Source organism: Taudactylus pleione, unplaced genomic scaffold (genome assembly GCF_031769625.1).
Source record: "Taudactylus pleione unplaced genomic scaffold, aTauple2 ptg001334l, whole genome shotgun sequence".
In the NCBI taxonomy this organism is placed as follows: Eukaryota; Metazoa; Chordata; class Amphibia; order Anura; family Myobatrachidae; genus Taudactylus; species Taudactylus pleione.
In genome coordinates, this window is record NW_028285734.1 from 2,765,711 (window position 1) to 2,782,824 (window position 17,114).

Sequence of the window (17,114 nt, forward strand, 5' to 3'; positions counted from 1 at the left end):
GTCTGTCAGTCAGCGGAAGGCGCCTTTGTGCTCTCCTAATTAACGGGAACTGTAATGAGCAGGTCGGGGAAGCAGCTAATGGTCCTGTTTGGTTCAGAGGTGACATATTTATACGAGGAGTCACGTGGAGGACACAATAGGAGTGATTACTAAGACATCATTATAGAAGGAGAGCACTAATTATCTCACAGAATGGAAACCGGGCGCTCTGTGCTATTTATATGAAAAATTCATGTCATGTTTATACCCCTAAGCTGGGGAAACGCATCCAGGTATAATGCAGATGTACAATTGCAACAGCAATGTTGGCACAGAACCTGTCATCACCCTCTGAGCCCAGACGACAGTCTCGTGGCACAAACAATGCGCACATGTTGGCACCTCCATATTTGTATGATAATAATGTTCTTCAGGTTACTTCTCTATGTACAGAGTACACATCACCTGCATGCAGACCCTGACCATGAAGAGCGCATTATGTTATACAGTGTACAGATAGGACAAATCTCTTTTAAGAGGGTTTTTTTTTTAATACAATAAAGCTGCGCTCAGGAATTCCCTCCAGCCAAAGAGACTTCAATAGAATCATGAATTATTCATATCGCCAATAGCTCTTCTCTCCACGCTCTCAGGAATATAAATATTCGCCAAGTCTCGCAGTTACAGAAAGAGAATGAAAGTAACAGGACTATAGGGGGCATTTATCAAAAATCGTATTTCCAATGCGATCTGAGCGCAATGTTATCGCCCAAGATCGCATTACAAAGTGCGATTTTATGGTTGACATAGTATGCGATAGGAGCCCGATCTCCGCAGTGCATCGCACTCCGGAAGTTGGTAAATACGGCAGCATCGCATCCCCCACACAAACCTACGGGGGATGCGGCTGCAGGCGGAACTGGAGGGATCGCAGAATGTATCGAGGATTATTGCTGTGGTCCCTCTATCGTACATTCGGGAGATAGTAATTAATTGCGGTTACCCCGCGAAAAGGGGTGTTTCCGCTGAATAAGCCGCAAATATTCATTGATAAATGGGCCACTGTCACAGCAAATTCCAGACGGACCTTTATGAAGCTGGCGCTGATGAAAAGGTGGCGAGCATTGTAGCGTGGCGTGGGCCTTCTGTAATGAAAGCAAGACTGCTGGGCGGGTTACACGGACAATAGCGACTTTTTTTTATCCTTTGCGTCTGTTTTTCCATTTTATAAATGTCTTTGGACCTGATTCAGCAGTTCATGTCGATGACGTGCGCAAACGGCCCATGTTTGCAGTCTGCGCAAATGGATGGATAGCGAATTTAGACGCAAGAGCTGGGGATTACAGTGGGTGTTTCTGGAAGGTAACAGGCCGGCGACTAAAAAGAGGTGGGGGGCATATCGTGGTCAGGGCCTGCATCTAATGACGCAGATACGCGGCCATGTTTAGACGGATAATCTGCGCATCTATAAGGCAGGTGCAATGTTCGATAGAGCGACCGATAACGTGTCAATTCGCACAGCGGTGGATTAGCGCTGCATCAAATGGGCATCTGCATATGTATACCGGCATTAGCATAAAGATACAGTATGTTCCAGAGGGTTAAAAATAAAAAAAAGAGACCTTGGGAAACCAGTTTCTTATACATCCTATAAATTGTTGTCAGATGCCGCAGATTCTGGAGAACAATAAGATGAGCGACAGCCGGCTGTAAACTGGGCGGCTGATTATTTATCACGTCCTGCGCTCGGGGAACCTGTTCCGTTTGTCATTTCCGCGGTATTATATTCAGAGCTCCAGCAACATTGTAAACCGAAGATTTGTTTCTGACTCTACTCGAGAACAATACAGAAATTATCATTCTTTAAAGTAATTGGTTTATTATTGCAGTATTATCCTTCAATGGAGAGGTGAGTCGCCAGAATTCCAATAACACGTGTTCATGGCAGGTAAAAGAACATTATGCTGAAGAAAGGTCTGTTTCATTTTGCAGGTCTCTCCTTGTGTAAATCAGTGGTACTCCCAGGCTTGAGAGCTGCTGATTGCCTGTAATTCCATGCAGGAATGCTACATCTATATAAGACACAAATGGAGTACATAAGCGCTGTCTATATAAGAAAATTAAAAAAAAACAGGGATCAAATACACTTATTATTATGGATTGGTTCTATTTCAAACAGATTTCTCCATAGTTCTTCAAAATCTTCCAATTTTCTGTCAGGATCGGAACCTGAAGACATCTATCTGGACCGAACTCAACAAAGTTCAAACCATACCAGTCCTTGAAAGGTTTCTTTTGTTCTTTCGACTCTCTTCCTCATACTGATTTCCCTCCTAAACGTGAAACATATGAACTGAGGACCTGATTCAGAGCCGCCCGCAAGATGCGATCGCTCGCTTGCAAAAAGGGGTCGGGTATGCAAATCAAGCGATCACTCTTTGCGCTGTAAGGACGCCTTTTTATGTCTTAGTGAGCGACGGCAGTTAGTGTACGCTGGACTATAAAACCTCCCACCTGTCACTCGCAGCACACGTCATCTCCGGGAAGTGTCTGATTAATCGTGAACATTGAGGGCCATTGGAGCTGCTCGCAGCGCTTGGGGTTGACCTAACCTACCCCAAGCACTGCGAGCAGTTCTGGCTAAAAAACAACCGAGTCACGTGTGCAATGACGCTATTTTGCTAATTATGCACACCCATTAAACGCCGTTCTGACGGTCAGACATGCCTGCATTCGCACAACCACTCCCCCGTTCACAAGCACCTTCCCCTGTTACCACCCACAAACGGCGCAATCTGTTACTCAAAGTAGCGTTCTGTCTGTGTACTACGAGTGCTCGATTGTACATCGCAGATGCTAGTTTGCGCACGCGCACTGCGACTTAGACGCATGCGCAGAGGGGCGACAATCGATCCTAGCGAGCGAGCGCAGCTTAGCGAGCGGCTCTGAATCAGGTCCTGAGACTCACCTCTACGCCCCTTGTCACATGCACATAAAGGTATCTTTAGGTTGGAACGATCCGTCTCAAAAATAAGTAATAGCTTTTCCAATATAAAAAAAGTAAATTTATTCCATAAAAACATGAGCTATAAAAAAATAGCAACAATGATATAGGCACTAAACAGGTGTGTGGGGCAATTTGAGCATAAAGATCTCCTTACATATATCCGGGAGATAAGGTGATCCAAGCCAGATGGAAAAAATAGCCAGATGTAATCCACACTCTATCAGGCCAAAAGAAAGTCCTCCACCATCTACGGGTTTCAGACCGCAAGGTCCTTAATTAAACAAATTATTCCACAGAATAGACATAAAGAAATACAGAAGAGTCAGGACACATTGATCTCCACAGGAAAAAAAAACAACACACGTAGGGGGTCATTCAGACCCGGTCGCAAGCACCTATGTGCTCGCAACCGGGTCGATGGGTGGCACTGCGCACACGCAGCGGCCACACTGCGCATGCGCAAGCCCCGGAGCGACGGAGAAACTGTCGCTCCGGAGCTCGCTACAAAATGGGCGGCTGTCGATGTTGATCGACAGCTCGCCCGTTTTTGTAGGCGGGCCGGGGGGGTGGTTTCCAAAACGGAGGCGTTCCTTTAGGAACGCCTACCGTTTTGTGGGCGGCCGCACTGACATCATCAGTGATGTGAGTGGGGAGCTTCCTGCTCGATCAGAGCACAAAGCTCCCTGGGGCTTGCGGTTGCCGAGCCCCAACCTTAGGGTCTGGTCACAAGCCGCATTGCACCCCCTATGGAGTGGCATCCCCATTCAGCAGCTCCACTGGAACGGCCCAGGAGCCAACCCTGGAGCAATGAATTTGACTATTCCAGAATCCAACATCTTGAAACATGGTGTCCATCCATACACTCCACCAAGCCCCTCAGCACCACTTCTTACACTACAACATGGGGAAACATGGTGTCCATCCATACACTCCACCAAGCCCCTCCGCACCACTTCTTACACTACAGCATCGGGAAACATGGTGTCCATCCATACACTCCACCAAGCTCCTCAGCACCACTTCTTACACTACAACATCGGGAAACATGGTGTCCATCCATACACTCCACCAAGCCCCTCAGCACCACTTCTTACACTACATCGGGAAACATGGTGTTCATCCATACACTCCTCCAAGCCCCTCAGCACCACTTCTTACAATACAACATCGGGAAACATGGTGTCCATCCATACACTCCACCAAGCCCCTCAGCACCACTTCTTACACTACAACATCGGAAAACATGATGTCCATCCATACACTCCACCAAGCCCCTCAGCACCACTTCTTACACTACATCGGAAAACATGGTGTCCATCCATACACTCCACCAAGCCCCTCTGCACCACTTCTTACACTACAACATCGGGAAACATGGTGTCCATCCATACACTCCACCAAGCCTTTCTGCACCACTTCTTACACTACAACATCAGGAAACATGGTGTCCATCCATACACTCTACCAAGCCCTTCTGCACCACTTCTTACACTACAACATCAGGAAACATGGTGTTCATCCATACACTCCACCAAGCCCCTCAGCACCACTTCTTACACTACAACATCGGGAAACATGGTGTCCATCCATACACTCCACCAAGCCCCTCTGCACCACTGGTATGGTCAGTACGGGCACCACGGATCTGCGGATTCCAGGTAAGATTCTCCCCGTTCTGCTCACTTCTCTAGGAAGTAGGCGGGATGTGGGAGGGGTGCCTACTCTTAAGGAGGTGCGGGGGGCTCCCCGGAAAATAGTAAACCTCACGCCGGTATCGTGAGAGCAGGTAAGTGTGCACAGGAGTGAGAAGTATACAACAAAGTCTGAGGAGTGGAATTCAATTAACGTGCTTAGCACAGCCTATTTTCAGCATGCGCACTCCCACAACCTTTCAATTCATTTACAAAATGCCTAGTGCAACAAGCATGCGTTTATTCTAAATTGCGCGACTAGGAGATGAAAAAATGTGGTGGCTCTGAATCAGGCTCTGTGTGAGCTCGGCTGGACATTTTACTGTATGTAATGGCCAAATAACAGAAGCAGTATGTTCTTGAGGTTTCAGCAGATGATTTTAGGCAGAAATCTTACATCAGGTGATTGTGGCACCCAGCATACACATTTTTCTAATTAGGCAAAATAGTTTGGAGTGGCTCATCTCTCACTTCTCTCCATTAGAGGGCAGACGTCAGTCCACATTTTATAAATAGTCCACTTCTAAAGTCTGATAGCCTAATTCTATTGTTTCATTTAATGAGGGGAATGGTCTATCCATCTGAAATATTCCACCTACCATAAGTACCTGATTGCAACATATTTTTTGGGAAACAAATGACATCAGAATAACATTGGAAATACAAGTTTCCAGCTACTGATCATTTTATTTTATTACAATGTCCACGTTTCATTAAGGAAACTACATAGAGGAAAAGTTGGACAAAGTGGGTGGATTACAGTCATCATCGTCAGGGGGGAGAGTAAATACTGGGACTCTGTGATATGTCACCCTGGGGTGCTGAGGGCCTGATTCAGAGCCGGACGCTATTTGCAGACGCTCGTTCAGAAAAAGGGTCCGGATATTTAAATTAAGCGCTCGCTCTTTGCGGTCTGTTGACGCCTCTATGTCTGAACGAGCAAACGAAACATGCGCTCGCTATTTTGAAAAAAAACGCCCCCTGGCCGCTCGCATCATACGTCATCTCCGCTATTTATTAGATTAATCGAGTACATCGAACGGCGTATGAACTGCTCGCTATTCTTGTGGTAACATTTTCCTACCGCAATCATGCGAGCAGTTCAGGCTAAAAGACAACCAAGTGACATGGTCAATGACGCTGCTTTGTTAATTATGCACACCCTTAAAACGCCCGTTTTGACCGTTTGGCACGCCTGCGTTCGGATCTCCACTCCCCGTTTTCAAGCACCTTCCCCTGTTACCACCCACAAACGCCTCATTCTTTCACTCAAATTAGCAGGCACTCGCTATTTTGCGAGCACACGATTTCCGACCGCACTGACTGGTTCGCGCATGCGTATTAGGACCCATACGCATGCGCAGATGTGCGAACATCGCACGGGGCAAACGAGCGGCCGCTTACAAGCGGCTCTGAATCAGGCCCTGAGTGTGTGACTTCTCTGGGGTCTGGTGCTATTGCTGACAGTTCACATCTAATTACTGTTACTGAGTTGGTACAAGATGTTGCAGCAGTAACACCTGGGGGCAACCTTACCCCCCTGCAGTATGTATGCTAAGTGCTCACATACCAGTCCCATACCATACTTGCCTACCTTTGAAAAAGAAATTCAGGGAGATAGTGAAAGCAGCACCTTTGAGCATGGCGGTAAAGTGGGCGTGTACTGCTACATCTGAGGGGCGTGTCATACATGTGATGGGCGTGTACTGCTACATCTGAGGGGCGTGTCATACATGTGATGGGCGTGTACTGCTACATCTGAGGGGCGTGTCATACATGTGATGGGCGTGTACTGCTACATCTGAGGGGCGTGTCATACATGTGATGGGCGAATACTGCTACATCTGAGACGCGTGTCATACATGTGATGGGCGAGTACTGCTACATCTGAGGGGCGTGTCATACATGTGATGGGCGCGTACTGCTACATCTGAGGCGTGTCATACATGTGATGGGCGAGTACTGCTACATCTGAGGGACGTGTCATACATGTGATGGGCGTGTCATACATGTGATGGGCGCGTACTGCTACATCTGAGAGGCGTGTCATACATGTGATGGGCGAATACTGCTACATCTGAGGGACGTGTCATACATGTGATGGGCGTGTCATACATGTGATGGGCACGTACTGCTACATCTGAGGGGCGTGTCATACATGTAATGGGTGCGTACTGCTACATCTGAGGGGCGTGTCATACATGTAATGGGCGCGTACTGCTACATCTGAGAGGCGTGTCATACATGTGAAGGGCGCGTACTGCTACATCTGAGGGGCGTGTCATACATGTAATGGGCGCGTACTGCTACATCTGAGGGGCGTGTCATACATGTGATGGGCGCGTACTGCTACATCTGAGGGGCGTGTCATAACATTGATTTACATCCAAATAAAAATGAGCCCCAAAGCGATTAGCAAGAGCTAGTTGTTGATAAAAACACCCTAATACTTTGCAGTAATGCATGTAGCCATAGGGATCATTGGGCCTGATTTAGCAAGGAACGCAGTTGCTTATACGCACACAATCAGCCGATTGTTGCGTTCTGCGCATGCGTATGCAGTGCGTGAACCAGTCATTGCGATCGTGACTGCGATCGCAGTGACTACGCAGACCCATCGCAGAGTGATTGACAGGAAGTGCCGTTTGTGGGTGGTGACGGGGGCGTGATTGGCGAGAACTCAGGCGTGACTGTGCATTTCAGGGGCGTGCATAAATTATCCACTGCGATGCCATCCGCAACCTGAGGCCTCGTAGCGTGCGCTGAAGTAAGCAATTCCTGAGTGAGGTCTGACCTGTTTTAACTGTGCGTATGGGTCCGATGGTACTCGATTGTACCGATGTTTTTGCAGTCTTGCTAAACATTACAAATGTGCTTGTAGCTGAAGTGGGCGTCCTTATGTAGTGGTGTAGCGGCATTGCGATCGTTATGGATTAGTATGTATTCGTAGTAACACTGTGTGCGTACGCTATATTGCGTTCCTTGCTGAATCAGGCCCATCGTGCCTTATAACTAATGCAGGGAAATGATACTAATGATCCCATTTGAATGTATATATCTCGTTTTTTTTAAATTAAATATATAACAGCTACAAAATGGGATAAGGTGCAAATAGGGAGATTGCTGGACACTTCAGGGAGTCAGGGAGATTGCTGCTACTTCGGGGAGTCTCTCAGACAATGAGGGAGAGTTGGTAAGTATGCCCCATACTCAGTGCCCAGGGTTCCCTGACACGCTCCGGGTTACTCATGGAATAATATAAGGAAATGGGAAATAGATGCTCAGGGGGTAGAGAATACCCAGCCCCACTATAACAGGACTGGCCTAGACCCCTGGTAACGTGTATCCTCCCTCTGTCCCCTCAGTGACAGCACATACACAGGCAGAGCTGATTATAGTGAGCTGTAGAGAGGCTGCAGCTCATTGTGCAGAGAGAGCGTCCTCTGGATCTGCTACTGCTGTAATAGCCGGAGAGGAGGGGGCTCGTGTATGCTGACACACAGAGGTCTCCTCCTCCAGCGGTGCTGGGAATACTCCCTGCTGTAGTATCTCTGCAATTACCGAGCTGCTGCCCTCCAGAGACAGGACTGCAGCAGACGCATCGCAGATACTTCTCCATTGCTGGAGCACAGGTGAGGAAAATACAGCCCAGGACTACAAGCACCCTCTCCTGACACCCTGTCCTGTCATCCCCTCCTTCTCCTGTCACCACCTGACACCCTGTCCTGTCATCCCATCCTATCACCTTCTCCTGTCACCATCTCCTGACACCCTGTCCTGTCACCACCTCCTGACACCCTGTCCTGTCATCCCCTCCTATCACCATCTCCTGACACCCTTTCTGTCTTTCGCTCCTATCACCCTCCCCGTACATCCTCTCCTGTCACCGTGTCCTGTCATCCCCTCCTATCACCCACTCCTGTAATCTCCTCCTAACAACCTGTCCTGTTATCCTCTCCTGTTACCACCTCCTGACACCCTGGCCTGTCATCCCCTTCTACTATTCTGTCCTTTCACCCCTTCTATCACCATCTCCTGATTTCCTGTCCTGTCATCCCCTCCTGTCACTCTGTCCTGAAACCCCCTCCTGTCACCCTGTCCTGTCATTCTAACCTCACCCTCACCTGTCACCATGTCCTGACCCCCTTCTGTCATTTGCTCTGATCACCGTCTCCAGTCATCCCCTCCTGTCACCCTGTCCTGTCACCCTGTCCTGTCATCCCCTCCTGTCACCGTGTCCTGTCATCCCCTCCTGTCACCCTGTGCTGTCATCTGCTCCTATCACCCTCTCCAGTCATCTGATCCTGCACCCTGTCCTGTCACTCTCACCCAACACCCTGTCATCCCCTCCTGTCACCCTGTCCTGTCATCCCCTCCTGTCACTCTCACCCAACACCCTGTCATCCCCTCCTGTCACCCTGTCCTGTCATCCCCTCCTGTCACTCTCACCCAACACCCTGTCATCCCCTCCTGTCATCCCCTCCTGTCACCCCTCCTGACACCCTGTCCTGTCATTCGCTCCTGTCACTCTCACCCAACACCCTGTCATCCCCTCCTGTCACTCTCACCCAACACCCTGTCACCCCTCCTGACACCCTGTCCTGTCATTCGCTCCTGACGCTGTCCTGTCACCCGCTCCTGACGCCCTGTCCTGTCACCGTGCCTAACACCCTCACCTGTATTCCTCACCTGACACCCTACTGTCACCCCTCTTATCACCATCTCCTGTCATCTGCTCCTATTACCCTTCCCTGACGCCCTCACCTGACAGCCTTCCCTGACGCCCTCACCTGACAGCCTTCCCTGACGCCCTCACCTGACAGCCTTCCCTGGCGCCCTTACCTGACACCCTCTCGTTATCCTCACCTGACACCCTTTCCTGGCGCCCTCACCTGACACCCTTTCCTGGCACCCTCACCTGACACCCTTTCTTGGCGCCCTCACCTGACACCCTTTCCTGGCACCCTCACCTGACACCCTTTCCTGGCACCCTCACCTGACACCCTTTCCTGGCGCCCTCACCTGACACCCTCTCGTTATCCTCACCTGACACCCTTTCCTGGCACCCTCACCTGACACCCTTCCCTGGCGCCCTCACCTGACACCCTTCCCTGGCGCCCACACCTGACACCCTTCCCTGGCGCCCACACCTGACACCCTTCCCTGGCGCCCACACCTGACACCCTTCCCTGGCGCCCTCACCTGACACCCTTCCCTGGCGCCCTCACCTGACACCCTTCCCTGGCGCCCTCACCTGACACCCTTCCCTGGCGCCCTCACCTGACACCCTTCCCTGGCGCCCTCACCTGACACCCTTCCCTGGCGCCCTCACCTGACACCCTTCCCTGGCGCCCTCACCTGACACCCTTCCCTGGCGCCCTCACCTGACACCCTTCCCTGGCGCCCTCACCTGACACCCTTCCCTGGCGCCCTCACCTGACACCCTTCCCTGGCGCCCTCACCTGACACCCTTCCCTGGCGCCCTCACCTGACACCCTTCCCTGGCGCCCTCACCTGACACCCTTCCCTGGCGCCCTCACCTGACACCCTTCCCTGGCGCCCTCACCTGACACCCTTCCCTGGCGCCCTCACCTGACACCCTTCCCTGGCGCCCTCACCTGACACCCTTCCCTGGCGCCCTCACCTGACACCCTTCCCTGGCGCCCTCACCTGACACCCTTCCCTGGCGCCCTCACCTGACACCCTTCCCTGGCGCCCTCACCTGACACCCTTCCCTGGCGCCCTCACCTGACACCCTTCCCTGGCGCCCTCACCTGACACCCTTCCCTGGCGCCCTCACCTGACACCCTTCCCTGGCGCCCTCACCTGACACCCTTCCCTGGCGCCCTCACCTGACACCCTTCCCTGGCGCCCTCACCTGACACCCTTCCCTGGCGCCCTCACCTGGCGCCCACACCTGACACCCTTCCCTGGTGCCCACACCTGACACCCTTCCCTGGCGCCCACCCCTGACACCCTTCCCTGGCGCCCACCCCTGACACCCTTCCCTGGCGCCCTCCCCTGACACCCTTCCCTGGCGCCCTCCCCTGACACCCTTCCCTGGCGCCCTCACCTGACACCCTTCCCTGGCGCCCTCACCTGACACCCTTTCCTGGCGCCCTCACCTGACACCCTTTCCTGGCGCCCTCACCTGACACCCTTTCCTGGCACCCTCACCTGACACCCTTACCTGACACTTTCCTACATCTCATGCAGATTCTCTGCTTTTTACCCAGCTGGCGCACTGTCCGCCCCCAGCTTCCATATTGGGGGCATGTAGCAGTGCTGGCAGACATGTATCGGAGGAAGCTATCGGACTGGTCGGATCTTGACACAAGTTCTTTGGTGGATTTGGAGAGAGAGGAAACGGAAATTCTTGGAGAATCCCCCGGATGTGTCCCTAATGGTGCCAGCGGCTATGTGAGGATGCTTATTATATATACATTTTACTTTATAAGCACTAGGTGGGGAAGTATCAGTGCCCCTATATAAACACTAGGTGGGGAAGTATCAGTGCCCCTATATAAACACTAGGTGGGGAAGTATCAGTGGCCCCTATGTAAGCACTAGGTGGGGAAGTATCAGTGCCCCTATATAAGCACTAGGTGGGGAAGTATCAGTGGCCCTATGTAAGCACAAGGTGGGGAAGTATCAGTGGCCCTATGTAAGCACAAGGTGGGGAAGTATCAGTGCCCCTATATAAGCACTAGGTGGGGAAGTATCAGTGCCCCTATGTAAGCACTAGGTGGGGAAGTATCAGTGCCCCTATGTAAGCACTAGGTGGGGAAGTATCAGTGCCCCTATATAAGCACTAGGTGGGGAAGTATCAGTGCCCCTATATAAGCACTAGGTGGGGAAGTATCAGTGCCCCTATGTAAGCTCTAGGTGGGAAGTATCAGTGCCCCTATGTAAGCACTAGGTGGGGAAGTATCAGTGCCCCTATATAAACACTAGGTGGGGAAGTATCAGTGGCCCTATGTAAGCACTAGGTGGGGAAGTATCAGTGCCCCTATATAAGCACTAGGTGGGGAAGTATCAGTGCCCCTATGTAAGCACTAGGTGGGGAAGTATCAGTGCCCCTATATAAACACTAGGTGGGGAAGTATCAGTGGCCCTATGTAAGCACTAGGTGGGGAAGTATCAGTGCCCCTATATAAGCACTAGGTGGGGAAGTATCAGTGCCCCTATGTAAGCACTAGGTGGGGAAGTATCAGTGCCCCTATGTAAGCACTAGGTGGGGAAGTATCAGTGCCCCTATATAAGCACTAGGTGGGGAAGTATCAGTGCCCCTATATAAGCACTAGGTGGGGAAGTATCAGTGCCCCTATGTAAGCACTAGGTGGGGAAGTATCAGTGCCCCTATGTAAGCACTAGGTGGGGAAGTATCAGTGCCCCTATATAAACACTAGGTGGGGAAGTATCAGTGGCCCTATGTAAGCACTAGGTGGGGAAGTATCAGTGCCCCTATGTAAGCACTAGGTGGGGAAGTATCAGTGGCCCTATGTAAGCACAAGGTGGGGAAGTATCAGTGGCCCTATGTAAGCACTAGGTGGGGAAGTATCAGTGCCCCTATATAAGCACTAGGTGGGGAAGTATCAGTGCCCCTATATAAGCACTAGGTGGGGAAGTATCAGTGCCCCTATATAAGCACTAGGTGGGGAAGTATCAGTGCCCCTATGTAAGCACTAGGTGGGGAAGTATCAGTGGCCCTATGTAAGCACTAGGTGGGGAAGTATCAGTGCCCCTATATAAGCACTAGGTGGGGAAGTATCAGTGCCCCTATATAAGCACTAGGTGGGGAAGTATCAGTGCCCCTATGTAAGCACTAGGTGGGGAAGTATCAGTGCCCCTATGTAAGCACTAGGTGGGGAAGTATCAGTGCCCCTATGTAAGCACTAGGTGGGGAAGTATCAGTGCCCCTATGTAAGCACTAGGTGGGGAAGTATCAGTGCCCCTATGTAAGCACTAGGTGGGGAAGTATCAGTGCCCCTATATAAGCACTAGGTGGGGAAGTATCAGTGCCCCTATATAAGCACTAGGTGGGGAAGTATCAGTGCCCCTATATAAGCACCCTTATCACACTTACACTGTCTTCTGTGCGCAGTACGGAGAGGATGATGATGACGAAGATCCGATATACATCCCATGTACAGATCTTTACATTCCTGACTTCAGTGGCAACTTATTCAAAGATGAGAAAACCCCAATTGGTAAGTTGATAAAATGATACTAACTAGAAATGAGATTGTACTATAGAGATGTCTGCATATAGAGACTAATGAGAGGTAATGAGAATTGCATAGATAGAATAAGAGGAGTGGTACTGTGCATGGTGTCCAGCCATACAGGATAAGAACAGATGCTGGGAATTACATAGATAAAAGAAAATGATCCACTCAGGGCGCTGTCAATCAAACTGCAGCAGCTGTAGCACACCCTGCACCCCTGTATCGCCATCGCCTCCTCACAGGCCCGCGTGCACCGCACACCCTGCACCCATTATAGATACGTCATTGTCTCCTCACAGGCCCGCGTGCACCGCACACCCTGCACCCATTATATATACACCATTGTCTCCTCACAGGCCCGCGTGCACGGCACACCCTGCACCCATTATATATACACCATTGTCTCCACACAGGCCCGCGTGCACCACACACCCTGCACCCATTATAGATACACCATTGTCTCCTCACAGGCCCGCGTGCACCGCACACCCTGCACCCATTATAGATACACCATTGTCTCCTCACAGGCCCGCGTGCACCGCACACCCTGCACCCATTATAGATACGTCATTGTCTCCTCACAGGCCCGCGTGCACCGCACACCCTGCACCCATTATATATACACCATTGTCTCCTCACAGGCCCGCGTGCACCACACACCCTGCACCCATTATATATACACCATTGTCTCCTCACAGGCCCGCGTGCACCACACACCCTGCACCCATTATAGATACACCATTGTCTCCTCACAGGCCCGCGTGCATGCACACCCTGCACCCATTATATATACACCATTGTCTCCTCACAGGCCCGCGTGCACCGCACACCCTGCACCCATTATATATACACCATTGTCTCCTCACAGGCCCGCGTGCACCGCACACCCTGCACCCATTATATATACACCATTGTCTCCTCACAGGCCCGCGTGTACCACACACCCTGCACCCATTATATATACACCATTGTCTCCTCACAGGCCCGCGTGTCCCCTAAAAGTAATCTGTTTAAAAAAAATTCTCTGGACACTCCAAAAAATGTACTTTAATTTTGGGGGCGAAAAAAAAAAATATTGGGGAACAAAGTTTTAAACTAGCGAAATTGATTCACGGGGGGTTCCCATGTATGCGGCAGGTGTTTTCTAGAATGCGGCTTGTAGCGGCAGGTGCATTTTTGAAGAATTTAAAAAAATAACTTTAGGGACTTAAAAATATGCTTGCACCCATTTTTGTGTACCCCAAGTTTGATGGGCATAGTTATTTCCCCCACCCCCCCAAAAAAAGCTAAGTGCTATTCTTCACCACTTTAGGAAAGCCGCATTTATGCACCTGCTGCGGCTATTTAAAAACCCTGACTACCTTCAGCAGACCAAACGGGGGTATCCATAGTGATCCCCCATGTTAGACCATCTTTAGGGGGGTGGCCAGGATGATTTCCCGAAAATTCCCAGGACTTTTCGATGCTTACCTTTCCGCTGGGTCCCGTTTTTCGCCGGATCCTAGATGAATACTGGGATAAAGTGGGCAAGCGCCCGATATTTTATCCCAGAAAAATCGGCGATGATGGCGAAAAGTCTGACCTCGGACTTTTCGCTTCAAATTGAATGCGGGCCGTAGTGCGGTTTGATATCCCTGAAAATATGAGCATGTCAGTCACATTTTCTGGGCGTGCTGAAGTCAGTGGCTGCGTTCTTAGATGCAGCGTCACTGGCCTCGGCAGCTTAAATTGTGCCGGACATCCTGCGTAACCCAAAGGTTCCTCAGATGTCCGACGGTCGTGCAGTTGATTTGATGCCGTCTTCAGAAGCAGCAGCGGATCAGAGAAGTCGCCATATTTTATCACAGCGAGGGGTGCAGCACAGCGTCCATCTCTGAATGAGGCCCATAGTGAGCTCCGTGTGCTCCTTTGCAGACTTTATGCTGGTTTGGGAAGAGAAACTTCATTCCAAGAAGCAGAAGATAAAGAGCTCGGCACAAGGGCCGGAGCACAGAGAGCCGCGCGGCAGAGGACGGGGGAAAGCCGGGTATGAGAATTTCCGGAGACGATTTCACCGCAACTTGCTGAAAGCTGGGCTGCTCTGTGAGAAGGTGAGACGTCCAGTGTACCCTTATATAGCATTATACATCTCTGTACTGAGCTATATACTGAATGTACTGCATTTCCCTGTATTCACTCCCATCATCTACAGGTGTACTGAGCTGGGCTGCCATTTACTGTATACTTCTAAGCTGTGCCTCCATATCCATATACCGCATACCAGTGATTCCCAAACGTTCTTGAATCTGGACGCCCTAGAGCAGAGGTTCTCAAACTCGGTCCTCAGGACCCCGCACAGTTCACCTTTTCCAGGTCACCCAGCAGGTGCACAGGTCTAGTTATTACTCACTGACACATTTAGACCCACAGGTGAAGCTAATTATTTCACTTGCGATTCTGTGAGGAGACCTGGAAAACATGCACTGTTTGGGGTCCTGAGGACCGAGTTTGAGAACCTGGGTCCTAGAGTATCAGCATTTTGTCACGACACCCCTAGGCCAGAAGTTTCTTACTAAGAAATTCAGCAACAAAGATTTCATTCAGTAAATTGTGCTGACCTGTCACTCTTGGGGTCAGTTATGTGGTGGTGGTGGTGGACCGGGTTGTGCTGACCTGTCACTCTTGGGGTCAGTTATGTGGTGGTGGTGGTGGACCGGGTTGTGCTGACCTGTCACTCTTGGGGTCTATTATGTGGTGATGGTGGTGGTGGGCCGGGTTGTGCTGACCTGTCGCTCTTGGGGTCAGCTATGTGGTGGTGGTGGGCCGGGTTGTGCTGACCTGTCGCTCTTGGGGCCAGTTATGTGGTGGACCGGGTTGTGCTGACCTGTCACTTTTGGGGTCAGTTATGTGGTGGACCGGGTTGTGCTGACCTGTCGCTCTTGGGGTCAGCTATGTGGTGGTGGTGGACCGGGTTGTGCTGACCTGTCACTTTTGGGGTCAGTTATGTGGTGGTGGTGGACCGGGTTGTGCTGACCTGTCGCTCTTGGGGCCAGTTATGTGGTGGACAGAGTTGTGCTGACCTGTCGCTCTTGGGGTCAGCTATGTGGTGGTGGACCAGGTTGTGCAGACCTGTCACTCTTGGGGTCAGTTATGTGGTGGTGGTGGACCGGGTTGTGCTGACCTGTCACTCTTGGGGTCAGTTATGTGGTGGTGGTGGACCGGGTTGTGCTGACCTGTCACTTTTGGGGTAAGTTATGTGGTGGTGGTGGACCGGGTTGTGCTGACCTGTCGCTCTTGGGGTCAGTTATGTGGTGGACAGAGTTGTGCTGACCTGTCGCTCGTGGGGTCAGTTATGTGGTGGTGGACCGGGTTGTGCTGACCTGTCACTCTTGGGGTCAGTTATGTGGTTGTGGTGGTGGTGGTGGTGGTGGACCGGGTTGAGCTGACCTGTCGCTCTTGGGGTCAGTTATGTGGTGGTGGACCAGGTTGTGCTGACCTGTCGCTCTTGGGGTCAGTTATGTGGTGGTGGTGGACCGGGTTGTGCTGACCTGTCGCTCTTGTGGTCAGTTATGTGGTGGTGGTGGTGGACCGGGTTGTGCTGACCTGTCACTCTTGGGGTCAGTTATGTGGTGATGGTGGTGCACCAGGTTGTGCTGACCTGTCACTCTTGGGGTCAGTTATGTGGTGATGGTGGACCGGGTTGTGCTGACCTGTCACTCTTGGGGTCAGTTATGTGGTGGTGGTGGACCGGGTTGTGCTGACCTGTCACTCGTGGGGTCAGTTATGTGGTGGTGGTGGACTGGGTTGTGCTGACCTGTCACTCGTGGGGTCAGTTATGTGGTGGATGGTGGACCGGGTTGTGCTGACCTGTCGCTCCTGGGGTCAGTTATGTGGTGGTGGTGGACCGGGTTGTGCTGACCTGTCACTCTTGGGGTCAGTTATGTGGAGGTGGTGGACAGGGTTGTGCTGACCTGTCACTCTTGGGGTCAGTTATGTGGTGCTGGTGGTGAACCGGGTTGTGCTGACCTGTCACTCTTGGGGTCAGTTATGTGGTGGTGGTGGACCGGGTTGTGCTGACCTGTCACTCGTGGGGTCAGTTATGTGGTGGTGGTGGACTGGGTTGTGCTGACCTGTCACTCGTGGGGTCAGTTATGTGGTGGATGGTGGACCGGGTTGTGCTGACCTGTCGCTCCTGGGGTCAGTTATGTGGTGGTGGTGGACCGGGTTGTG

At 51.3% G+C, this 17,114-nt stretch overlaps 1 protein-coding gene across 4 annotated transcripts in view; it reads left to right on the plus strand.

The window, feature by feature from the left end:
- The first annotated feature begins 8,229 nt into the window (after positions 1-8,229).
- The window catches only part of LOC148443099 (anoctamin-7-like), a 70,716-nt gene continuing 61,831 nt past the window's right edge, over positions 8,230-17,114 (plus strand). For 3 of the 4 annotated variants that reach the window (XM_088463209.1, XM_088463211.1, XM_088463213.1), the window contains exons 1-3: positions 10,720-11,097; positions 12,782-12,887; positions 14,820-14,995. In XM_088463209.1, coding sequence (XP_088319335.1) covers positions 10,888-11,097; positions 12,782-12,887; positions 14,820-14,995 — 492 coding nt within the window. In that variant the 5' untranslated portion in view covers positions 10,720-10,887. Of the gene's footprint in view, positions 8,310-10,719; positions 11,098-12,781; positions 12,888-14,819; positions 14,996-17,114 lie in introns of those variants that run through there. The other variant, XM_088463212.1, reaches the window with a different exon arrangement.